Source organism: Hemitrygon akajei, chromosome 4 (assembly GCF_048418815.1).
Source record: "Hemitrygon akajei chromosome 4, sHemAka1.3, whole genome shotgun sequence".
Classification (NCBI taxonomy): Eukaryota; Metazoa; Chordata; class Chondrichthyes; order Myliobatiformes; family Dasyatidae; genus Hemitrygon; species Hemitrygon akajei.
Genome location: NC_133127.1, coordinates 57201332 through 57228340, shown reverse-complemented (window position 1 = coordinate 57228340; position 27009 = coordinate 57201332). Strand labels below are relative to the sequence as shown.

The window sequence follows — 27009 nt, the reverse complement described above, 5'->3', positions numbered from 1 at the left end:
GAAACAGGTGCATGTCAGCTCTGGCAGGATTTGCAGGTTATTATTTCCTGCAAGGCAAAACCTATCATAAATGCCTGTGATGCTTCACTCCCAGATGATCTGAACGCCTTTTAAACATGCTTTGATTCTATGTGAATCTCTGCAGTATCTGGCAACACTATGATATCTCCCTCTCTCTGAGGCCAATGTCAGTACACCTTCAAGAGGGTGAACCCTTGCAAGGTGCCAGGTTCCAGTGCTGTACCTAGTAGGACACTGAAAACCCGTGCTGACCAATTGGCGGGAGTGTTCAAGGACATGCTTAATCTCTCACTGCTGCAATCGGAGTTTCCCACCTGCTTCCCAAGGACATCGATCCTACTGATGCCCAAATAGTGCAGGGAGAGCTACCTCAATGACTTTCACCCAGTTGCACTCATCTACTGTGATGAAGTGTTTTGAGAGGTTGGTCATGGCTAGAATTAACTCCTCCTTAAGCAAGAACCTAGACCCACTACCACAATAAGTCTACAGCAGATGCAATCTCACTGACTCTACACTTGGCCTTTGACCACCTGGACAAAAGCAAAATCTACATCAAGTTGATTTTTGTTCATTACAATGCAGTATTATAATCCTCTCAGTACTAACCAATAAACTTCAAAACCTGGCCCTCTGTAACTCCCTCTGAAACTGGATCCTTTGACTACAGTCGACAGAGATCGAAATAGCATCTTCTCCTCGATGACAATCAACACCGGTGCACCTCAAGAATGCGTGCTCTGCCCAGTGCTCTACTCTCTCTACAACCATGACTACATGGCACAACTCAAACACGATCTATAAATTTGCAGATGACATAATTGTTGTCAGCAGAATCTCAGATAGTGAGGATGAGGCATACAGGAATCAGTTAGATCGTCTGGTTGAGTGGGCACTGAAGTGTTCCTGCACTCAGCGTCAGTAAGACCAAGGAATTGATTGTAGACTTCAGGAAGGGGAAGTCGAGGGAACACACGACAGTCCTCATCAAGGGGTCAGCAGTGGAATGGATGAGTGAGCAGTTTCAAGTACCTGGGTGTTAACAGTTCTAAAGATCTATCCTGGGTCCACTATACAAAAGCAATTACGAAGATGGCACCCCAGCAGCTATACTTCATTAGTCTGAGGAAATTTGGTATGCCACCAAAGACACCATCAAATTTCTGCAGAGGTACCATGCAGAGCATTCTAACTGGTTGCATCATTGTTTAATATGGAGGCACCAAAGCACAGAATCAGAAAAAGCTGCAGAGAGTTTAAACTCAGCCAGCCCATCATGGACACAAACCTTCCTGTTATCAAAGACATCATCATTAAGACCCCCACCACTCAGAAATTGCCCTCTTCTCATTTCTATCATCAGAGAAGTGGTGCAGCAGCCTGAAGAGAGGCAACCTTTCAGGAACAGCTACTTCTCCTTTGCCATCAGAATTCGGAACACAGTGAACCTGTGAACACTACCTCATTATTTTTTTTGCACTATTTATAGTCTTAAATGTTTATTAAGATTTTCTAAATTACAATTATTGCACAGTATCAGTGATAATAAACCTGATTCTGAAGATGGCAATGCTGTAACTATGAAACTAACAACTTGGTCAACTCTGGTAAACTCATGTGGCATGAAATGGATTATTCCTTTTTCTGAAAAAAGCACAGAATTTACATCTGAAGATATATCTTAAAATATTTACTGAAAAATGCTAAATTGAAAGAGAATGAAAATATTGTACTCAAGCACAATTTGCTAGAGCTCTCGGAAGTGTTTTTTGTAAATGGGGTTGTGAGCCTCAAGTCTTACACATGAATAGCCTACAATCTTAAAAAATGCATAAATTCTCAGAATGGTGCCACATTGCTAGCATTATGATCAATTCTTACATTTCTAGTTAAAAGACAACTCTATAACAAAGAAAAAAGATTAAAATTAATTTAATTTTGGGAATACAAAAAAGGCTTCTTGATAAAGAATTCAAGAACATTAGTGTCCAATCATTTTAAAGCCAACGAATACCTTGCGCAGAGGGAGTAGTCCACCAGCTGCCATGATCACTGAAACAGCTACTGTATGGACAGGGTTACTTGAACATAAGAATCCAAGGCCATCAGTTCCATTAGTTGCATATAGCACAATACATTTACACACTGCCATTTAATGAGATACACCGTAAGATGTTAAGAGTTGCAGCTATGTGCATCTGTCCAATGCAAATGCAAAGTTGATTACAGAATGCTCTATGAATGCTCACAAAATAAATTTCAGGGTAATACGTGGTGACATTTATGTACACTGAAAATAAATTTACTTTGAACTTTGAATGTTCTTGAATTAGAAGTAAAAAACACAGTAATTGCAATTCTTTAAGCCTTGGTCCCAGAACAAACTACTGGCCATTTCCTTTCAAATATTTCCTATCTCAGCAATAACAATTGGAAGATTGTGATATTCACCAGTACTGATTTATGGTCATATTTAAACTTCAGTACAACCAACTTTGATTGGTCTCAAGAGGTCATGTTCCCTTGACAAAACGCAGTGACCACAACTAATATTTTCTAGTAACTGATATTATCCAGGACATGTTCCAAAACATTAAATCAATTGGAAATGACCCTACTCAGTACAACCGAAAATACAGGCATTTCTAATGAAAACATGTGCCACTCAAATGCATTTAATCATAGTTGACCAAATATTAACATGTCAATGTAACTGAAATATTAATGCCAGATCCCCTTTTGAGTAACTGATATTTACCCTTAGCTGCACAGCATTCAGTACTTTTATTATAACTTTATGGTTGTGTGTATGCACTGATAAATGCATACAAGTAAACAAATTAACTCACTCACCTGTCAAGCACAAATGCATGTGACATCTACTTTAGTAATCTAATTTCCATTCTACCATATGGTTTTGAAATATATGCAAATCAACATACTTTAAATAAACCACCCGGTTCTTTTTATATTATCTCCCTTTACTTTCTTATTCATACAATACTGCTCCATGGTGCAATAAACAATGTCAACCTAACTATTAAACCTATCTGATTTCTCCTTTAGGCAGCAAATTTCTCATGCTCATTGAAGCATGGAAATTTTTTTAAAATACATTTGGTGGTGATAGTGTACAAACCCTCTGCTAAAATCAATGCTGAAAATTATTAAATCATCCCAATGTGGAGATCTGAACTTGAACTAAAATATGACGCAAAGTAACATGGTGAATCAACATGTACACTTGAATAATGACTGGCTTTCAAAACAAAGAAAATGCATGGTGTCCTGCTGAAAGCATTTTGATTTTAAAAAAAATTCACCCGTGCAAAATCTGACAATGATCCCTCAGTTTACAACATTTCAACAAACATTTGAGCGACGCTAGTTCATTATGCAAAACAAAGATTCCTTTCCCCACAGAAGCACGACGAACACTGTAGCACAGGTTACAGATCCTTCATGAAAACAGTGCTAGTTATAGCGTAGTTCACAATTACATTGTGTGCCAATCAGAACAAAGAAGACTGCATCAATAAAAATACCAAGGCATCAAGCATATTATAATTATATACTTTAAAGCAAATCTGAATAAAATACTTATTTATTCAACTTAATGCCACAGCTTTAAGGTGTGTTCTTACCATGAAAGCTGGCCTGACAACAATCCAAGGGACAGCAAGAATGAAAAGACTTCATTATATATCTTAAAGCTCAAGCTGCTTTTTCCTGCAAAGGATACTACAGTACGTCAGGTTTACTAATTTAGCAGTTATGACCTTCTCTCCAAATCCTTACTACTGCATACAGAATATCACTGAGGTCTGCAGTTAACCACCGTCAGTGAAAAAGGCTGCAGCCATATTAATCATCTGCAGAGTGCAAACATCCAATCAGTTTTCTCAGACTCCTCTATTATGCCTCAATAGCAAATCACTGATGCTGCTGGGCAGGAACAAGTTTCGAATTAAATTAGTCATGGCCTCCTAGGTTTATAAACAATTACTCAGGTTGTACTGCAGCACAGCAAAGGATGAAGCTAAAATATGCACTATTGAACAAACAGCCAAATTACCAGTTAAAGAATCTTCTGGAGATTGTAATAAACTATTTTTAAAATCAAAATCAGGTTTATTATCACTGGTATGTGTCATGACTTAGCAGCAGCAATTCAACATAATACATACTACAGAAGAAAAAAATAATACATAAATCAATTACAGTAAGTATATTGAATAGATTAAAAATCGTGCACAAACAGAAATAATATATTAAAAAACTGAGGTAGTATTCTCGAGTTCAATGCCCATTTAGGAATTGGATGGCAGAGGGGAAGAAGCTGTTCCTGAATCACTGAGTCTGTGCCTTCAGGCTTCTGTACCTCCTACCTGATGGTAACAGTGAGAAAAAGGGCAATGAGACCATCCTGACGAGCTGCATCACTGCAGGACTCTGCAGATAGTGGTGTGGACAGCCCAGCACATCTGTAGTTGTGAACTTCTCATGATCCAGGACACTTAGAAGGACAGGTGTGTAAAAAGGGCCCCTAGGATCATCGGGGACCCAAGCCATCCCAAGCCAGGACCACAGACTCCGGGACAACTTCTTCCACCAGGCCATCAGACTGATGAATTCACGCTGACTTGAGTGTACTCTATATTACATTCTCTGTTCTATTTATTATAAATTACTCTGATTGCACATTGCACATTTAGATAGAGATGCAACAAAAAGATTTTTACTCATGTATCTGAAGGATGTGTCAATTCAATTCAATGCCCTGAGTACTAAAGGTCCTTAATAATGGATGGTGCCTTTCTGAGACACCAATTCTTGAAGATGTCCTGGGTACTTAGTAGACTAGTACACAAAATGGAGTTGACTAACTTTACAATTCTCTGCAGCTTCTTTAAAAATCCTGTACAGTAGTCCCCCCACCCCCACCCCATCCCAGACAGTGATGCAGCCTGTCAGAATGCTCTCCATGGTACATCTATAGAAATTTTATAGTGTTATTGTTGACATAGATAATCTCTTTAAACTCCTAATGAAGTCTCGTTGCTGTCTTGCCTTCTTTATAGCTGCATTAATATGTTGGGACCAGATTAGATCCTCAGAGACCTTGAGACGCAGGAACTTGAAACTGCTCACACTCTCCACTTCTGATCCCTCTGAGGATTGGTATGTGTTCCTTTGTCTTATCCTTCCTGAAATCCACAATCAGCTCTTTCGTCTTACTGATGTTGAGTGCAAGGTTGCTGCTGTGGCATCACTCCACTAGTTAGCATATCTCGCTCATCTCCATCTGAGATTCTATCAACAATGGTTGTATCATCAGCAAATTTATAGACGGCATTTGAGCTATGCCTAGCCACACAGTCATAGGTATAGAGAGGGTAGAGCAGTGGGCTACACACCCTGAGGTGCACCAGTGTTGGTCGTCAGTGAGGAGGAAATATTATCACTAATCCACACAGATTGTGGTTTACGGTTAGGAAGTTGAGGATCCAATTGTAGAGCGAGGTACCGAGGCCCAGGTTCTGCAATTTCTCAGTCAGGTCTATGAGAATGATAGTGTTAAAAGCTGAGTTATAGTCAATGAACAGCATCCTGACATAGGTGTTTGTATTGTCCAGCTGGTCCAAGGCCGAGTGAAGAGCCACTCAGATTGTGTCTGCCATTGACCTATTGTAGCGATAGACAAATTGCAGTGGGACCAGGTCCTTGCTGAGGCAGGAGTCTAGTTATGACCGGCCTCTCAAAGCATTTCATCACTGTAGACATGAGTGTTACTGGACAATAGTCATTAAGGCACATTATTCTTCTTAGGCACTGGTATAATTGTTGCCTTTTTGAAACAAGTGGGAACAATGAGGTTGAAACTGTCTTTGAATACTCCCACAATTGGTTAGCACAAGTTCTCAGAGTCTTACCAGGTACTCCATCCAGTTTCCGGTCTCTCAAACTTTTCCCAAAAATAAAAATAAGTTGTGGAAACCCAATCAAATTTTATACAGATCAGTACAAGGTACAAACCCCATTTCCAGAAAAATTGTGATATTTTCCAAAATGCAATAGAAACAAAAATCTGTGATATGTTAATTCACGTGAACCTTTATTTAACTGACAAAAGTACAAAGAAAAGATTTTCAATAGTTTTACTGACCAACTTAATTGTACTTTGTAAATATACACAAATTTAGAATTTGATGGCTGCAACACACTCAACAAAAGTTGGGACAGAGGCATGTTTACCATTGTGTTATATCACCTTTCCTTTTAATAACACTTTTTAATCGTTTTGGAACTGAGGATACTAATTGTAGTAGATTTGCAATTGGAAATTTTGTCCATTCTTGCTTGATATAAGACTTCAGCTGCTCAACAGTCCGTGGTCTCCGTTGTCTGATTCTCCTCTTCATGATGCGCCATACATTTTCAATAGGAGATAGATCTGGACTGGCAGCAGGCCAGTCAAGCACACGCACTCTGGTCTACAAAGCCACGCTGTTGTAGCCGTGCAGAACGTGGTCTGGCATTGTCCTGCTGAAATAAGCATGGACATCCCGGGAAGAGATGTCGCCTTGATGGCAACATATGTCTCTCTAAAATCCTAATATACGCCTCAGAGTCAATGGTACCTTCACATACATGCAACTCACCCATGCTGTGGGCACTGATGCACCCCCATACCATCACAGATGCTGGCTTTTGCACCTTTCGCTGATGACAATCAGGATGGTCGTTTTCATCTTTGGCACGGAGAACTCAACACCCATTTTTTCCAAAAACTAGCTGAAATGTGGACTCAGATGACCACAGCACACGGTTCCACAGTCTTTCGGTCCATCTGAGATGAGCTCGGGCCTAGAGAACTCACCGGCGTTTCTGCATAGTGTTGATGTATGGCTTCCTCCTTGCGTAATACAGTTTCAAGTTGCATTTCAGGATGCAGCGACGGACTGTGTTAAGTGACAATGGTTTTCCGAAGTACTCCCGAGCCCAGGTGGCTATAATTGTCACAGTAGCATGACGGTTTCTTAGGCAGTGCCGCCTGAGGGCTCGAAATCACGCGCATTCAACAGTGGTTTCCGACCTTGCCCTTTATGCACTGAGATGTCTCTGAATTCTCTGAATCTTTTCACAATATTATGTACTGTAGATGTTGAAAGACCTAAATTCTCTGCAATCTTGCATTGGGAAATGTTCCTTTTGAACTGACTAACAATTCTCTCACGAATTTTGGCACAAAGGGGTGAGCCAAGACCCATCGTTGCTTGCAAAGACTGAGTCTTTGATGGACGCTCCTTTTATACCCAGTCATGATACCTCACCTGCTACCAATTAGCCTGCTTAATGTGGAGTCTTCCAAACTGGTGTTACTTGAATATTCTGTGCACTTTTCAAACTTATTTTAACTCTGTCCCAACTTTTGTTGAGTGTGTTGCAGCCATCAAATTCTAAATTTGTGTATATTTACAAAATACAATTAAGTTGGTCAGTAAAACTATTGAAAGTCTTTTCTTTGTACTTTTGTCAGTTAAATAAAGGTTCACGTGAATTAACATATCACAGATTTTTGTTTTTATTGCATTTTGGAAAATATCCCAACTTTTCTGGAAATGGGGTTTGTACTTTATAAATCATTTGTTGTGTGTCTCTGAAAGGTAAATACACAAATACATGCAATTGATGCTATTTAAAACTGTTCACTCTAAGCCAGCCACACAAGTGCACAGGACTGACACTAGTTAGAAAGTATTCAGCCATAGTCTTCTGTCCAATTAACTGGCATAGTGCCCCAAATAAACTAAGGGAATCCCAGTTATTTTCTTGATTAGATTTTGTTCTGTCTGAGTTGCCCCAAGTAACTGGCTGCCCCAATTAAATGATGGCATAATTAACTGGAATTCACTGTACATTGAAGCAGCCCCAGTTTTTAAACCCATTGACAATTGTAAATGAATTTTTTTGCATCATTCAACCAAATTTTATTCAAAGTATCCCCCCCCCTCACCTTAACAAATATTGTATGTATACATCATTCAACCTGTGAATCCACTTTACTACCTTCCCCAAGGTTAGGCTATAGAAATTACCCTAAAACTCATTAAGCTTGTCTTCCATCTTCAGCCTTGGTTTAACATTTCCTACTAACAAATCCATAGAACATGCAAATAGTCCATAGTGTTTCAAGTACCAATAACTTCATTCAATAATACAGTCTGGAGACTTAATATTATTCAGGCAGGTGGGGCTCGTCAATCTTGGACGGCAGCCCACCTAGGAGAAGCAGAACTCTGGTTTTTAACCTACGTTGCCTTGTGGTCATACCAACCGATGGGAAAGGCTTCGGGAGTAAACTCAGAGGAAGAAATCCGAAGCTGGGATCCCAAAGGCAGTTTGATGCTCTTTACAATTTCACTCTGACAACCACTGTGACCACAATGGTGCCGAGCTGTATCGGTGCTTGCCCTTCCCTTGGACTACATCAGTGACATGGAGAGGGGGAACCTGCTGCATAGGCAACAGCTTCTCGCCCAGGCTTGCGCCCTGAAGACGACACAGTCCACCAGAGGCTCAAACCCATGATCCCCTGGGACCGACGGCTGCCTGCTCAAGAGACTTGTACACAAGTGGTCTACGTTCCAAGTTATCTATTCATATTCTCTTTTGGAAAATAATTTCATGCCTCATATTTCCTTCACAATTCTGCTGTGTAAACTTTGCAGTTGATGACTATAAATACAGATTATTACTCCAAGTTATTTTCAACTCATTTTGTAAAAATCCATGACATACTGAACTCCACCACCTCCATCCAACCCCTTAATCATGTAGTAAAGAATCTTTGACAACAGCCTCTATCTGATTGGCCGAGTGTGGGACTGAGGTGCATGGCGTAAAGGAAAGAAGGTTTTACATACACTTCTCGCTGGATTTAGTATGATTTCTGTTGAAACTGTGGAAGAGACTAAAATAACATTCAAAAAAGAGCATGCCAATTTTAAATCAAATATTTGAATAATTAAATACTGAAAAGTTAATTCTAAGACTGGAAGGACTTAGACATGCAACTAGAAAAATAAATAGCAGCAAGATCAGAAACCAAAATTAAAAGCTTTTGATATGGGGCAGGTAAACAGATAAGGTGAGAGAGGGAAATGGAAATAGGGAATGGTGTGGGGGGGGGGGGGGGTGGGGGGGAAGGCATTACCAGAAGTTCAAGAAATTGATGTTCGTGCCATCAGGTTGGAGGCTACCCAGATGGAATACAAGTTGTTGTTTCTCCAGCCTGAGTGTGGCCTCATCACAGCAGTAGAGGAGGCCATGAATGGACATATAGGAATGGGAAGTGGAATTAAAATGAGTGGCCACTGGCAGATCCTGCTTTCTCTGGCAGTCGGAACATAGGTGCTCGGCGAAGCAGTCTCCCAATCTACGTCAAGTCTCACCGATATACAGGAGGCCACACTGGGAGCATGAGATGCAGTTGATGACCAACAGACTTACAGGTGAAGCGCCATCGCACATCATCACCACCATGAGGCATGGTAGTGGCTGCTTCACTGCATCAGCCCCCGGAAGGTTTGTGAAGGTAGGTGGGCAAAATGAATGCAGCGAAATACATGGAAATCCTGGAGGAAATCCTAATGCAGTCTGCAAGATAACTGCGACTTGGGAGAAGATCTGTTTTCCAGCCAAACAATGACCCCAAGCACAAGGCCAAAGCTGCATAGGCATGGCTTAAAAACAAAGTTAATGTCCTGGAATGGCCAAATCAGAGTCCAGACCTCAACCAATTGAGAATTTGTGCTAGACTTGAAAAAGCTGTTCACTCATGATCCCCATGCAATCCTACAGAACTTGAGCAGTTTTGAAAAGAATGGAGGAAAATTGCAGTGTCCAGATGTGCTAAGCTAATACAGATCTATTCACACAGACTCAAACCTGTAATTGCTGCCAAAAGTACATCTATTAAATACTGACGAGGGTGGTGAATACATATGCAATTGTGTTGTGTTTTATATTTGTAATTAATTTAGATCACTTTGTGGAGATCTGCTTTCACTTTGACATAAAAGAGTATTTTCCTGTGGATCAGTGTCAAAAAAAAAGACAAATTAAATCCACTGTGATTCAATGTTGTAAAATAATAAAACATGAAAACTTCCGAGGAGGGTGAATACTTTTTAGAGGTACTGTACTTCTATCAGGGCAGTGGAATATCTAACACTATATTTCTGGTGCCTCTTTTCCTCAAACCACAACATTAATTTGATTTCATGTTAAACTCCCAATTTCACCAGTAATACAAACAGAATGCACGCAGTTTACTTCCTCATATCTGAATTTCTGTGGCTCAGTGAAGCAATTCAGCACATGTAATTTCAAAGCTCAATCAGAGTAGATTCAACTTTATTGTCATTGTGCGAGTACAGATACAAAGTCAAATGAAATGCAGTTAGCATATAACCAGAAATGCAAAGAATAGTGTTATTTACAAAATAACTGCGAATAAAAAGTGCTATAGCACACAAATATAAAAATACTAAGACAGTACAATATGGGTGCAACACTGCTTAGCACTGTGACGTGAGGTTCAGCAGGGTCACAGCCTCGGGGAAGCTCTTCCTGTGCCTGCTGGTGCGGGAGCGGAGACTCCTGTAGCACATACCGGATGGGAGGAGAGTAAAAAGTCCATGGTCAGGGTAAGATGCGTCCTTGATAATGATTTTCGCCCTGCCCAGGCAGTGCTTATGGTAGATGTTCTCAATGGTGGGGAATTGGGTGCCGATAATCCACTGGGCAGTTTTCACCATATGCTGGAGTGCTTTGTGGTCCAATACGAGACAATTGCCATACCACACTGAGATGCAGTTGGTGAGTATGCTCTCAATGGTACAGTCAGTGTGTCAGTATCCTGGGACAGAGGTGAGCTTTCTTGATGCTCTGCAGGAAATAAAGGTGCTGTTGTGCCTTTTTGATCAGGATGGAGGAGTTCAGGGACCAAGTGATATCCTTGGAAATGTGGACACCAAGGAATTTGAAGCTTGATAGATGCTTCACTACAGCTCCATTGATGTAGATGGGGATGTGAGTGTGGCTCCTAGCATGCCTGAAGTCCACAATGATCGTGGTCTTCTGGGTGTTAAGGGCCAGGTTGTTGTCGGTACACCACGCAACCAGGTGCTGTACCTCATCCCTGTAGGCCATCTCATCATCCCCTCTGATCAGGCCAAACACCTTGGTGTCATCTGCGAACTTGATTATGGAGTTAGAACCATGTACAGGAATGCAGTCATAGGTGAAAAGGGAGTACAGAAGAGGGCTCAGCACACGGCCTTGAGGCACGCCGGTGTTCAGAGTGAGAGTGGAGGAGGAGAGGTTGTCTAATTTAACAGATGGGGTCTGTTAGTCAGATATAGATACTGTTTCAGAATAAAATATTCTCATCCTAATGACGAGCTAGATTTACAACTATTAAGATGGAATTCACAATTTTGCAGTGGTTGATATAGGAACCACAAAAATAAAATATTATACCTCAAGTTTCCACACCTTTATTACCTAGGAATGAGCTATATTGCATGAAGGCAAAATATATCCAACAAAATTGTCCCCTAGAAACTTGGAACATTTTCTGTAAATAAGAATCAACCAAGAAAGACTTTGTTAACTGTATAATTGTTTTTTAAATGAAAAGGTTATGAAAAAATTACCATTTGTTAAAGGTGTTATCAGAGAGCCATACTGAGAATTCACAGCCACAATGACTTCAGTTAAATTCATGCAACACTAGGCTTTCTTCATATTCACTCCAAAGTGTCAACCCCTCCTTTACTCCTTGTACACCCATGACTGTATCACCACCCACAACTCCAATCTGCTAATTAAATTTGCCAATGACACTAGATTGATTGGCCTTACCTCAGACAATAACAAGGAGGCCTACAGGGAAGAAGTCATCTGACACAGTGGAGTCCAGAAAACAACCTCTCCCTCAATGTCACAAAAACAAAGGAGGTGGTTGTGAACCACAGGAGGAATGGAGGCAGGTTAACCTTATTGACATCAATGGATCTGGGGTTGAGAGGGTAAACAGCTTCAAGTTCCTCGGCATCCACATCACTGAGGACCTCACGTGGTCTGTACACACAAGATGTGTGGTGAAAAAGGCACAACAGCGCCTCTTTCACCTCAGACAGTTGAAGTTTGGTATGGGCCCTCAAATCTTAAGAACTTTCTGCAGGGGCACAATTGAGAGCATCCTAACTGGCTGCATCACTGCCTGGTATGGGAACTGTACCTTCCTTAATCGCAAGACTCTACAGAGAGTGGTGCGGATAGCCTAGCACATCTGTAGTTGTGAACTTCCCATGATTCAGGACATTTACAATGATTAGTGTGTAAAAAGGGCCCGTAGGATCTTTGGGGACCCAAACCACCCCAACCACAATCTATTCCAGCTGCTACCATCTGGGAAGCGGTACTGCAGCATAAAAGCCAGGACCAACAGGCTCTGGGACACCTTCTTCCACCAGGTCATCTGATGAACTCACACTGACTTGAGTGTACTCTAAATTACATTGACTGTTCTATTTATTATAAATTACTGTAAATTACTATGATTGCACATTCAGATGGAGACAAAGAATTTTACTCATGTGAAGGATGCAAGAAATAAATTCAGTTCATTAATTCTTAGGCAGAATAAAAATCTTCAGGTTAAAATAGCGCCACATTTAATCAGATTTCATGTTAAAGAAGAAACAATACAGTATCAATTTGTGCTATGGATAACTCTCCACACCTTTTAATAATTACTTAATATATCTGGAAAACAGGGAAATTTTTACTTGCTTCATTAAATCCCAGGCAATTATCACAAATAACAGGTCCACATACATTTCAACCATAAGGATTTTCCTGCAAGCGATAAACATGGAAAAACTGAGACCAAAAAGAGTAATTGCATCATACAAAGCAACACACACAAAATGCTGAAGAAACTCAGCAGGCCAGGCTATGGAAAAGAGTAAACAGTCGACATTTCTGGCCGAGACCCTTCATCACAAGCCTATAGGTGCTCACTGCCCTGCTGAGTTCCTCCAGCATATTGTGTGTGTAGCTTTGAAGAATTTCTCATGTTTGTGATTTATGTCATACAATATATTTTTAAAACCAGGGCATGCATAATGATTCTTAATATCACCAATACCTGCTGAATCTTCTTGGAATCTTTATGAGGGCTTTCCTTGGCAGGCATTCTCCCAAATAATTTCCAGCTTGGAGCATTCTGCTCTAATGGTACGGAATCTTTGAGTTTCTTCGCAAACAAATTCCTAAAAAAGTAAAACCAAACAGCTATTAACTGGAATTTTTCCTATTTCTAAAGTGTGTCGAGCATACTGCGTGAGTATTATTACTTCATAGAGTGAGGGTTCCCAACCTGGAGTCCATCAACCCCTTGGTTGATTACAGGCATCTATGGCATAAGAAATGCCTGTCATAGAAGATAAAAATCCTGTTGTCATCATACCATTCAGAAGGTCTGCATATTAAAGAAATGGCCCTCTTGCTTCTGGTATTAACCCTAACCCCATGCCTCTCATTATCTTAGACCCTGGGAAAAACACAAGCAGTGTCTGAGCCGGACACTGTTGGGCCACCTCGGGGAGGATAATAGTGTTTAAAGGCCCGAAACACCTGACGATCCGAGGATGCATTACTGACGATGTGTCCCAGTGCACACCCGGTTCATTGAACCAAGTGGTGTCGGACCACGATAATGAAAGGCATGGGCCAGATTAACCTGGCTTCACCATACTAGCCCATCCGCCATAGCACCTCAGACATCACCACTCAAAACTCTGCAGCCTAACATCTCCCAGCCAAACATATACATCCACCAGCCCAAAACTCAAACCTAATCCTAAAGTCCAAAAGGGGCGCACAGACCCCCACAAACCCTGGGCACTTCCCGATTAACCCTGGCTTCAGCCCCACAAATAACATCCAGCACTCCAAATAACCCAATCCACACCACACAAGAAGGCTTACATAACAGTCCTTTACCCTATCCCTAAACCTAACATCTCCAACCATGCTACACACCCCCATAAACCCATGCCACCAAGGAGCCAGATTCACCCAAGATCACCAGCAGTTAGGCTCCCAGTCCAGTCCTCCCCCCTACTGAAAAGGAACAACCCCCACCCCGCGCAATGCCATTTGCCACCCTGCCCCACCTCCCTTTGCCGGGAATCCTCAACCCCCATTATTTAACTCTATACCCCGGCTGGTCCCTCCCCCAAAAACACCCTTCAATTAGTTGCTGCACAACCCCCAGATCACAGCACCCAGTCACAAAAAAAAACCCAAATCCAAAGCACTATCCATAAATAATAACTCCACCAATTTAACTTAAACTCCAGAATGGAGGTTAACAAGGAGGAAGATCTCAATAAAGGCAAGTCGGGGACCTAGATGATGACAACGTGGGCCAAAAAACAAAGTGGCAGGGTGAAGTGATAGGCATCTCCTGTATCTCCACAAACACTAGAGGGTTATTTTGCCCACTGCCTGCATCCTAACCCTAACCCACAGAAACTCCAGCTATTTCTGCTCTGCTGACCTTCCTGCTAGTGTCCCTTTCCAGTCAACCTTGGCCAGTTTTCCTCTCATGCCTCTGTAATTTCCTTTATTCCACTGAAATACCAACAAATTGGAATTTAGTTTCTCCATCTCAAATTTCAAAGTGAACTTGATCATATTGTGATCACTGTTCCCTAAGTGTTCCTTAACCTTAAGCTCTCTGGATCATTGCACAACACCCAATTCAGCACAGCCAATCCCCTAGTGGGCTTAACAACAAGCTGTTCTAAAGCCATCCCTATCTTTCTCATTCAAAATGAGTTTTGAATGAAACTCATTCAAAAGGCAATTGCTTAGGATTCACAAAGTACAAAAAAATCAAGTAGGCTCCTGGTGCTGAAAATTTGAAATCAATAACCAGAACATGGTTGAACTACACCATGGTTTATTTAACATCGTAGAGAGAAGACAGATTAAAATTATAACATATTACATCAAGCAGGATTTGTAATAAAGATAAATTAAATAAAACAAGCCTGGCAACAATCAGAGTGAGGAGTAGGTCAATCACTGCTCCACTGAGCAGTGTCTGATCTGCTGAGTATTTCAGTATTTTGAGTTTTTTTTTAAAATAAAATTTTCATTTACCAACTATTTGTATTCATTGAAGAGAAATCAAACGGCATGAAAAGAGACTCCTACTGCTTAGATTTGACATCTGTTACTCTTGGTGGTGTCTAATTTACTTGAGTAGATCAGTCCAGTTTGCTTTTATCAACTATATCTACTTTCTGGTCAGAACAGACTTACCAAAAGATTCAGACTCAGAAATAACAATAGTTCAATAGTTTATAACAGATTATTTATGCATGGAATGTGCATACATCATTGATCACCATTACCAGCGGTCTAGAAAATGAAATAAGATTCCAACATTGTATGCTTTAATTCATTACAAATGTTTCTACCTTTTTAAATGGGTGCATGAAATAGTGTATACTTTCTTTGGCACAATTCGCAACATCTTTCATCTGTCAAAAAAATCATGCTTATTTTAGCAGATACCAATTCAGAGAACAGAGGATGATACTGAGATACTTAATTTTGATTGAAATAGCTTCACATTTTAGTCGAATTTTCTGTTTTTTACTGGAAAACTTTGTGAATGTGATTTGATGACTATCAGTGCATGCCAATTATTTGAAAAATAATGTAGATTACCACTTGAAAAATCAATGGAAACATCTTGAAACATTCCACCAATAAAAGGATGCTTTTAAATAAATATTGATAAAGGAACTAAGATTTCAAATACATTGGATTATATTGTTGACCAATGAAACCCATAAACAAATCCATTACTCTATTACCTTGTATTGTTATCTCAAATGTTTTGCTAATCTATTGCCATATTTATAAACTATTTTGAGAGTAGCTTCCTAAGGCAGGACTCCAGGTATTCTTGGCAGTGCATATGAGATGTAGAAATACTTTTTTTTAAACCAAAGATCAGATCTATAAACCAACATTCAACAATAGCTACAACTTGCATTTATATACTTGCAGAATCACATGGCGTTCAGTTCAATTTACTTTGGTGTTGTTATGTAAGAAAAGCAGCACACGATTAGTACACAATAAGAGTCACAAACAACATGATCAGATACAAGTATACACTGTTGAGAGAACTATTACCCAGCATTTGCATTTTGTGCTGAAACAAGAGCATACTCCACTAATCTTAAAATAAATTTCCAAACAAATCTGAAAAATGTTGCTTGAAAACTCAAAACACAGGTAAACAGGTTGGTGAGGAACGTTTATGACATGCTTGCTTTTGTCAGCTGAGGTACTAAGTAGAGCTGGTACGTCATGTTGTAGCTATGCAAAATACTGTGTGTGCATGTCCGGTTGCCCCATGACTGGAAAGATGTATTTAAGATATAGCTTGCAGAAAAAAATTTCACGGGGATGTTGAGGGGCTTGAGTTGCCAGGAGAGAATGGATAGATTGGGTTCGAGGAAGTGCATCTGTGCAAAGGAGGTTGAGAAGTGACTCGATAAAATTAAGAGGAACATAGACAGGGGAGGCAGCAAATGTCTGTTGCCCATGGTTTTCCAGTTCTAAATCTAGAAGACATTGAATTAAGGAGAGAGGGAGAAAGTTTAGAAGTTATGAGGGGTACATTTTCTATATAGAGTGGTTGGTATCTGGAATGAGCTGCCAAAGATAGTGGAGACAGGAACAGTGGCAATAAGAGGCCCTGGACAAAAGCATGATGATCAGTTCATAAACGGTTATTAAATTTATGCAGACAAGTGAGATTAGTACAGGCAGGCATGATGGTCAATATAGACAATATGGTCAAAGGGCTGTTTCTATACCACACAACTATTTACTGACCTCAGCCTTCTAAGACAATAGACATGGTTTGGTACAAGTTCAAAAGGTACTTCTGGTGGGCAAACTTACCCAGTCGGCTAATTAACCATATTTTTGTGTACACATAGCACCCGAGGAAACAGATTTTAAACATGCCACAATGTTGTTTGGATTGGAAAATCTGTAAAATATACAGACTAAAACATTGTTTTCAAATATCATGCCTTATTCTAAAATGATAAAAAGTGAATATTAAGTTTTACGTCCAAAATGTTTGCTGACCAGTCATAACAGCTTATTATGGCACTAAAATTGACATTGAATTCAGGGAATTAAAACATATTTGGAAGAGGAAGCAATGCAAAAATGCAGATCAATTCAACTAAATTTCCCTTGGCCACAGTGGAGAAAGTTAGCAACAGCACAGTCTGTACATGATGAGTGCTGAAGAGATTTGGGATTCTTGTATTCTTGTGACAGGTTGGTGCAGCAATTAATGTTGCTGCCTGCTACCTCCAGGGAGAAGGGTTCGATTCTTTTCTTATGCGTAGTTTGCACTGCAACCAGGTCGCAAAGACATGCTCGTAAGTTACTAAGTAGCGTTGGCTATAGGCAGAAAAAAAAAGAGCAGTTGAATGGACTTGGGCACGAGTTGAAAGGATTCTGAGAAATGAGGGTGGCAGGTATTAATTTAATAGGATTGGTACCTTAAGAGCCTACTGGACCAGATGGGCAGAGCAGCCTCCTAAAATATTGTTCTAAGCATGAAGTAAGACCTCTCAAATTCTGTGAATTGCACAAATTAATGATAATGTTAATGAATGTTCATAATTTCAACTTCATTATCACTGCAATACAAGACTTGTGAGAAATGCCCACATTCTTCTTTGAACACAGCCATTGGATGTAGACCTCCATATTATGCCTCAGCCAAAAATCTTTGCACATGACTGTAGTCAAAATATCTCTTCTGCCCCACAGTGCACCTCACTGCCGTACAGTACATTCTAATTTTCTGTTGCATTCAAATGGCCCATTCAAATTAAGGACAAATTTCAAACTGCAATATTTGTAAGTTAAAAGTATATCCTTATTATCCTTTCAACTATATTTCAACAGGAGGAAATACAATCTACATTTTGAGTGTAGGCACAATGTCACATGACATTATAAAATCATCTGTGTGAAACAAACCAATAGCAGACTTAGATTCAAAGCAGCAGGTTTCAGCCCAGGAGTTACTGAATATAATTTCTTAAAAACCTGCAGGAAATACAATTTATAATTTACTTTTAGCTTTTATGTAAAGCCCCATGGTGAGTATGAAAACAGCATTCAGCTATGTACAACATAACTGGACATAATGTTCCAAATTGAATGAAGTTAGCATTTAATACTATCCAATTCTTTAGACACAGAAATAGAAAACCTACAGCTCAATACAGGCCCTTCTGCCCACAAAGCTGTGCCGAACATGTCCCTACCTTAGAAATTACTAGGTTTACCTACAGCCCTCTGTTTTACTAAGCTCCATGTACCTATCTAAAAGCCTCTTAAAAGACCCTATCGTATCCGACTCCACCACCATTGCCAGCAGCACATTCCACACACTCACCACCCTCTGAGTAAAAAAGCTTACCCCTGATATCTCCTCTGTACCTACTCCCCAGCACCTTAAACCTGTGTCCTCTTGTGGCAACCATTTCAGCCCTGGGAAAAAGCCTCTGATTATCCACACGATCAATGCCTCTCATCATCCTATACACCTCTATCAGGTCACCTCTCATCCTCCGTCATTCCAAGGAGAAAAGGCCAAGTTCACTCAACCTATTCTCATAAGGCATGCTCCCCAATCCAAGCAACATCCTTGTAAATTTCCTTTGCACCCTTTCTATGGCTTCCACATCCTTCCTGTAGTGAGGTGACCAGAACTGAGTACAGTACTCCAAGTGGGGTCTGACCAGGGTCCTACATAGCAGCAACATTACCTCTCGGCTCCAAACTTCAATTCCATGATTGATGAAGGCCAATAGACCGTGTGCCTTCTTAACCACAGAGTCAACCTGCACAGCTGCTTTGAGTGTTATTTTAACCCTATCTGTGAAGGATTCCACAGTCCAATTAAACAACTTAAATGTGCCTTTAAAGTTTAAAAATGTATCTCAATTTTACTCCAAGACTGTCTTAACATATTTTAAGATCTTCCCAGCAATGGAATGGCATATAGATAATTAGGTTGAAGCAATTCAACTACAATAGATGTATTCTCAGTTATTATTTCCTGGCCAACAAAAATCCCACCAGCTCTTCTATCAAGATTTAATGGGGAAATGTGCACTATGCATTTACAAAATATTCCTGGTCAAAAATATTAGACACGGGACAGTTAGACCTGAAATAATCATCTACATCTTGCCTTGCCAGCAATCTAGAACAGCAATAATACAGTGGACAACCTCAAGGAGGGACAGATTACAGTCAAATCTGTACACATTTTTTAAAGCAATTCACAAGTATTAAATTACAGGCCAGAATTCTAAAATTATCATAAGTTCTTCACCACAAGTCTCAAATACCGGGAGAACGGAGGCTTTCTAGGATTCAATCCTCTAAAACGGGGAGTTTGGATTTACCAATGCCTAAATGTAAAAGCTAGCAATAAAAGCCAAGCTTAGTAATAGCTGCCAAAACAAACCCTGCACTTTCAGTGAAGGAAGTTGCATATTAAATTAATTTCCTGCAAGAACTCTATCTTAACACTACAGTTATACAAATAACAAGTGTTGTCAACTAAAAGGCAGCTAATCTAAAGACACATAAGCAGGTCATTTTATTTCCTAGAATGAACAATGGCCCATTCATAAAGGAATGTCAATGTTCTGATCACACTGCCATACAGCAGTACTGAAAATTGTCTAACAAACTGTGGGTTGTTGTATCAATTCTAGTGGAGCTACTATAATTCCATCTTTGTTTTCTGTTTCTGATAACAGTATTACTGTACATTTATTCTAAACATATTTATACATTATGTACAATTCTTAAGTGATACTGCAGGGATGACTTGAATAGTTATTCTTTCTTCTAATAATTCTGCTGACTCAATAGAAGCATTTTATTTTAATTTATATTTAGAGATACAGTGTGGAACAGGTCCTTCTGGCCAATGAGCCACATTGCCCAGCAAATCATCTATTTCACACTAGCCTAATCACAGGACAATGTACAATAACCAATTAACCTACTAACTGAAACGTCTTTGGACTGTGGGAGGAAACACACATAGTCATGGGGAAAATATCAAATTCCTTACAGATGGTGCTGGAATTGAACCCCGAACTCCAGTATGCCTTGAGCTGCATAGCCTCACACTAACTGCTATGCTACCGTAGCACCCATAATTTGCCATTTAGATTTAATTTCTAAATGGGAATTAAGATTATTTCATTGTGAATATAATTTAAGGGTCCAGAATGTCAAGTCATGATCACAAGATTCAAACAGAAACATCTGGCACACAAGAATAAATGTAGGACATCAATGGATCTAGGGATGAGAGGGTGAACAGCTTTAAGTTCCTCGGCATAAACATCACCAAGGATCTTACGTGGTCTGTACAAACTGGCTGTGTGGTGAAAAAGGCACAACGCCTCTTTCACCTCAGACGGTTAAAGAAGTTTGGTATGGGCCCTCAAATTCTAAGAACTTTCTGCAGGGGCACAATTAAGATCCTGACTGACTGCATCACTGCTTGGTATGGGAACTGTACTTCCCTCAATTGCAGGACTCTGCAGAGAGTGGTGCGAACAGCCCAGTGCATCTGTAGATGTGATCCCCACTATTCAGGACATTTACAAAGACAGTGAGTAAAAAGGGTCTGAAGGATCATTGGGGCCCTGAGTCACCCCAACCACAAACTGTTCCAATGGCTACCATGTGGGAAGCAGTATCGCAGCAAAAAAGCCAGGACCAACAGGCTCCAGGACAGCTTCTTCCAACAGGTCATCAGACTGCTTAATTCATGCTAATGCAACTGTATTTCCATGTTATGCTGACTGTCCAGTTGCACGTACTATTATAAATTTCTATAAATTGCACATTGCGCATTCAGGCGGAGACACAACAAAGATTTTTACTCCCCATGTATATGAAGAATGGAAGTAATAAAATCAATTCAATACCTTGGACCTTCTCTGCAAAATTCCAAATTATGAATCAAACTTAAATTGCAACAGTGGTCAAGAAGGCAGCTTAGATTCTCAAATTATATGACTGAAAAAAGTACAAACTAAAATGCACAAGCCAAATACAGGAGAGAAAAAAGAGAAAAACATTAATATTCCCCAATAGTTTGACGAATGCAGATAGAGGAAGAAAGGAAAGGAGCATGTATAGAATCAGGGCTTATTAACCCAATTAATTCACTACTGCACCACCACCTTAACTAAATGTTATCACTCGTCGTCGTGGCAATCCCTCAAGGTCGAGGATGATGGTCTTCGTTCTGTTGATCTATTTATGGGCTCTCAAGTGACTTATGAGTCCAATCTTGGCTTTGAAAGTTCTTCTGCATTCAGGACAGGTAGTTCCAGGTGGCAGATCAGGCTTTGGTTGTTGCTGCCTCTCTTTCATTTTCTTCTCTTTTCTTCTAATTCTGCACATCTGTTGGGTTTGAAAGTTGCTGTTCCTTCTGGGATGATGGCTTGCCAGAGTTTCCTGTCCTTGGCATTGGTTTCCCAATTGTTGATGTTGACGTTATATTTCTTCATGTTGGCTTTTAAGACGTCTTTGAACTTCTTCTGTTGTCTGCCTCTTTTACGTTTGCCTTCTTTAAGCTGGGAGTAGAAGATTTGTTTTGGCAGACATTCGTCTTTCATCCAAACAACACGACTGCTCCATCTTAGTTGGAGCTTGATGATGAAGGCTTCAATTCTTGTTATTTTTGCTTCATTTAGCACACTGACTTTGGTTCTTCTATCTTCCCAGCTGATATTTAAGATGCTTCGAAGACAGTGTTGATGGAACTTTTCAAGTGCCTTCAGATGTCGTCAGTATGTTGTCTAGGTTTCGGATGCATACAGGAGTGTTGAGATTACCACAGCTTTGTACACTAACATTTTGATGTCTGTTCGGATGTCATGATCATGAAAGACTCTTGTTTGGAGACGTCCAAAAGCTGTTCCAGTGCATTTAAGACAATGTTGGATCTCGTCATTAAGATCGACATTGGAGGAGAGGTGACTTCTAAGATACGGAAAGTGGTCCACGTTTTCCAGGGTTATTTCACCAAGTTGAATTGATGGTTCAATCCGATTTGTCTCAGTTGGTGATGGTTGATAGATGATCTGAGTCTTCTTGGAATTGATGGTAAGTCCAAGTTTCATGTATGCACGGTTGAAGGCAGTCAGAATCTGTTGCAGGTGGTTTTCTGAAAGAGCTGCAACACTGTTGTCATCTGCATATTGGAACTCGATGAGGGAACTTGTGGAAACCTTGTTTTTGGACTTCAGACGGGCAAAATTGAAAAATCGGCCATCTGTTCTGTAGACAATTTCGATTCCTGGGGGTAGGTCGTCCTTGATAATGTGGATGATTGTCGCAATGAAGATGGTGAACAAAGTTGGGACAATCACACATAAAGCCAAGGGCAAGAAAAACTTCATAAAGACTTGAGGCTGTGAAATTCATTTCAATGATTAGTGAATGAAGAAAAGCTTAGGCAATCTTAATATTATCCCACATTTATCAACGGTGCTTGAGAGCTTCAAGTTCAGGTGTAAATATCACCAATAGCTTGAGCTGGTCTAATGAGGGAGACACTATGCCATAGTGACTATAGTGTAGAAAGTGCACTAGTCTTTATTGCTGCAGGAAGCTCAAAAATTCAGCATCTCCATTAACCATCACCAACATTTATAGACTGAAAGTATCCTAACCAGTTGCATCAAAGTATGACAGCTACTCTGCCCAAGACTAAGAAATTGCAGAGAGCCGTGAACACGGGTCAGGTTCATTATGAACACTAGCCTAGCCTCCATGGACTACTACACATTTTGCTGCTTCAGAACAGCAGCCATAATCAAAATCCCCTCTTGCCCTGAACATTCTCGCTTCTCTCCGCCCCCCCCCCCCCCCCCACCATGCAGAAAAGGGAAAAGCTTGAAAACACACACCACCAGGCTCAAGGGCAGCTTCCATTCCACTGTTAGGACTCTACATTGACCTCTTGCACATAAAGATGAACTCATCCTCACAATTTACCTTATTATGGCCCTTTGCACCTTACTGTCTACCTGCACTGCACGTTCTTTGTATTGAAACACTATATTTAGCTTTTCCTTAGTATCGTTTTGATGTAGTTATGTTTTAAATAATCTGTAAGGATGCATGCAAAACTAAGCTTCTCACGGTTTCTCCATGTGATAAAAAAACAATACCCCAAAATATGAATGATGAAAGAAAAATGAAATGGTTAAGCAGACAATTCAAGTTACATCCATTAATTCAGTTTTGGACAAATTGCAACAGACTGAAAGCCCTGCTTCTATATCTATTATATTCTATATCTAATGCAATATTCAAATTACTTCAACCAAAAAGATTTAAGTGATCCCAAGCTTTAGTTTGGAAGCAGCAGAACCACCAGCTACCCCGTTAAAAGAATAAGCAGCATACAGAAAATACTGAGGGACTCAGGCAGCTTCTATGGAGGGGATTAAAGAGTCAACATCTTAGGCCAAGACCCTTCATCAGGACTGGAAAGAGGGAAGAAATCAGAAAAAGAAGGTGGGAGGTGGGGAAGGAGTACAAACTAGCAAGTGATAGGTGAAGCCAGGTGGATGGGGGGGGGGGGGGTGAAGTGAGAAGCTGGGATGTGATAAGTGGAAGAAGAATAGGATGAAGGAGTCTGATAGGGGAGGACCACGGAAATAAAGGAAGGGGGAGGGAGGTGATGGGCAGGTGAGAAGAGAAGAGGTGAGAAGGAAAGCAAACTGGGAAATGGAAAAAGAGAGAAGGAGAGGAGGAAAATTACCAGATGTTAGAGAACTCAATGTTTATGCCATCAGCTTGAAGGCTATCCAGGAGGAATACGAGATGTTGAGATTTCATTTAAAATTACTGGAAATCCTGTTTCATACCATCTGTTCAAATATTCCCAAGACTTATGAAGAAGCTTATTTAATCCTAAATCAAATCAAACATTTCTAGGACATTTTTTTGAATTATCAGTAATACTTATAAATGGGAAATTATCTATTAATAACATGTCATCTTGTTTTAGATGAAGATCCCAATGCAAAGAAAGTTGTCGTTCTCCAACAGTTCTTAACTAGTTTCCATATTCTTTAAATATGCAGTTACTCAATCAAAGCAGAGACATCCTCAATTTTATCTACATATTTAAAAACTACCAGTAACTGTTAAATTTAATTTTTGAGAATGTATAATATCAGAATAGAGGTTGATCATCTTGTAAATATGATTACCCCCAAGGCTATCAGTAAGGCAAGTTACTCAAAATTATCTGACAGAAACGGCTGGCAGAAAACCAAAAATTAATAATTTAATTCAGTTTTCATTCGTAGCACAGAAGGTCACTATTCAGGATTTTGATTATATATTGTGCAGTTAAAAGAGAAAGTTCAGAAAAAAGTGTTGACGGAAACAGGGACAATCAAACCACAACAAAATCTGAACTCAACAGGTTAAACAGCAGCTGTCTGGTGAGGGAGATAATTATCAAAACCACTGAACCTGCAGGGTTCCTCCAGCAGATAGTTTGTTACTCCAGATTCCAGCATCTGCACTCTCTGTTCCAAATTGAACCCACTGAAGCCTGAATGCACCAAATTTGGGCTGGATATTTATCTGATAAACCATGCAAGTTTAGCCTAGCCAGCATTGGCTAGATCTGATCACAGTATTTTCAAGATTTGGATTGTTTGGCCAGTACGCTGTATGTACCTCTATCCTCAATCAATATTTAGTATTTCATCCTCATACAGATCAATAGTATGTCTGCATTACTATTTTTACTGCAACGGTCATTGCATAGAAAATAATTTAAAATACTTGCATGTGAGACTCTTTTGGATTGGCTGTAGTTGGGCCATATTTTAATTTTGCATCGGGCCTCTTAAAAAGTCAGTGAGCCACCAGGAGGTACTTCTGCACCATCTTGTGGTGGTTTAATGATTCTTTATTAAAAAAATATTTGAGCAGTATTTGAGGGATTCAATTCTAACTGTGATTTAAGGTATAAGTTACATTTTTAATAGCAGATAAGCTATTTAAGTGAACTGATTATCTATGTATTTTTCTAAGCCTTGTCCATTTAAGTGTCTAATTGTTGATTAAATATAGTGATTGTATCGAATTCCAATACATCCTCTGGTAACGAGTTTCAGATATCAACCACTCTGTAAAAAGTTCCCTTGGATCCCCTCAAACTCCTTCCTTTCACCTTAAACCTACACTCTCATTCTAGATGAATTTTCCATGGGAGAAAAGAATCTGACCATCTATATCTGTGCACCTGTATCAAATCATGTTTCAGCCTCCTTTATTTCAGGAAAAACCTAGCTTATCCAATCAAATCTCTCTCTATAATAAAAGTTCTCTTATCCAAGCAACAATCTGATGAATCTCCTACTCTATCCAGTGGATCCACACTTTTCCTACAGTCTGGCAATCACAAATGTACATAGTAATTCAAATACAGTCTAACTAGTGCTTTATAAAGTTGCAACATAATACCTAACTTTTATATTCTTTGCCTAGATGTATGAAGGCAAACATGCTATATATGCCTTCTACACCACCTGATCTAGCTTGTCAACACTTTCAGAGTCACAAAGACCATCAACATTCCACAGAGCGCTATCATTTGCTGAACATGTCTTTTCCCCATTTGCCTTCCCAAAATGCATATTGCACTCTCTGCTTTCTGCAGGGATCACTCCAATCCCAAATCCCATTCTGACATATCCATCATGGTCTCCTCCTGCACCACGATTAGGACACTCTCACGGTGGAAGTGCAACACCTCATATTCCGTCTAGGTAGCTTCCAACCTGACGGCATGAACATTGATTTCTCTTTCTTCCCTTTTTCCCGTTGTCCACTCTCCCTTCCTATCAGATTCCTTTGAAAGCCTTTTACTTTTCCCACACTCCAGACTTCACCTATCACCTTAGCTTGTCATTGTTCTCCTCACGTTCCCCCCCCCCCCCACTTTTATTCTGGTGTCTTCCCCCTTTCTTTCCAGACCTGATGAAGGGTGTCAGCCTAAAACATTTTCAGATTTATTCATTTTCACATCTGCTAACTGACCTGCTGAGCTCCTCCAGCATTTTAACTGTTGCGTCTTGCACTTGATGGCTTTAAATTCTACCTACAATTAACCCACTTGTCCATCTGACTTGTATCCAGCTCTAAAATGAAACAACTTTCCTTGCTATCCAGAATACCACCAGCATCATCATGCCTCTGACATTCACATCCAAGTCATTAACATACATCACAGACAACAAAGGTCACAGGATCAGTTCATGGTACACCACTGGTCACAAACTTCCAATTAGAAAGGCATTCTTCCACCTACTTTCTATCAAATCAATTTTGAAACCAATCAGCTGGTTCACCTTTGATCCCACGCACTTTAACATTTTGGACTGGCCTACTACATACAACCTTCTCATATGCCTTATTGAAGTCCACAGACTGTCTACCATCCTGCCACCATCAACCTTCCTAGTCACATCCTTAATAAAAAAAATAGATTTCCCCAAAAGTCATGCTGACTATCCCAGGTCATTTCCTGCCTTTCCAACTGTACACAAATCCTATCTTTAGGATATTCTCCATTAATTTCCCAATTTCTTACCCAAGACTCACCAACCTGCAGTTTCCTGGCGCTTTTTTAAAAATACAGGAATAACAACTGCTAACTTCCAATCTTCTGGCACAACACCTTTGGTAAACAAACATGCAGAAAATCCATCAGGG

The 27009-nt window shown here is 40.0% G+C and overlaps 1 protein-coding gene across 2 annotated transcripts in view; it reads right to left on the bottom strand.

Moving 5' to 3' along the window:
* Positions 1-27009, bottom strand: part of LOC140726377 (TBC1 domain family member 14-like) — a 78281-nt gene that overhangs the window by 39164 nt on the left and 12108 nt on the right. Inside the window, exon 3 of one of the 2 annotated variants that reach the window (XM_073042672.1) lies at positions 13244-13367. In XM_073042672.1, the coding sequence (XP_072898773.1) occupies positions 13244-13367 (124 nt within the window). Of the gene's footprint in view, positions 1-3665; positions 3878-13243; positions 13368-27009 lie in introns of those variants that run through there. The other variant, XM_073042673.1, reaches the window with a different exon arrangement.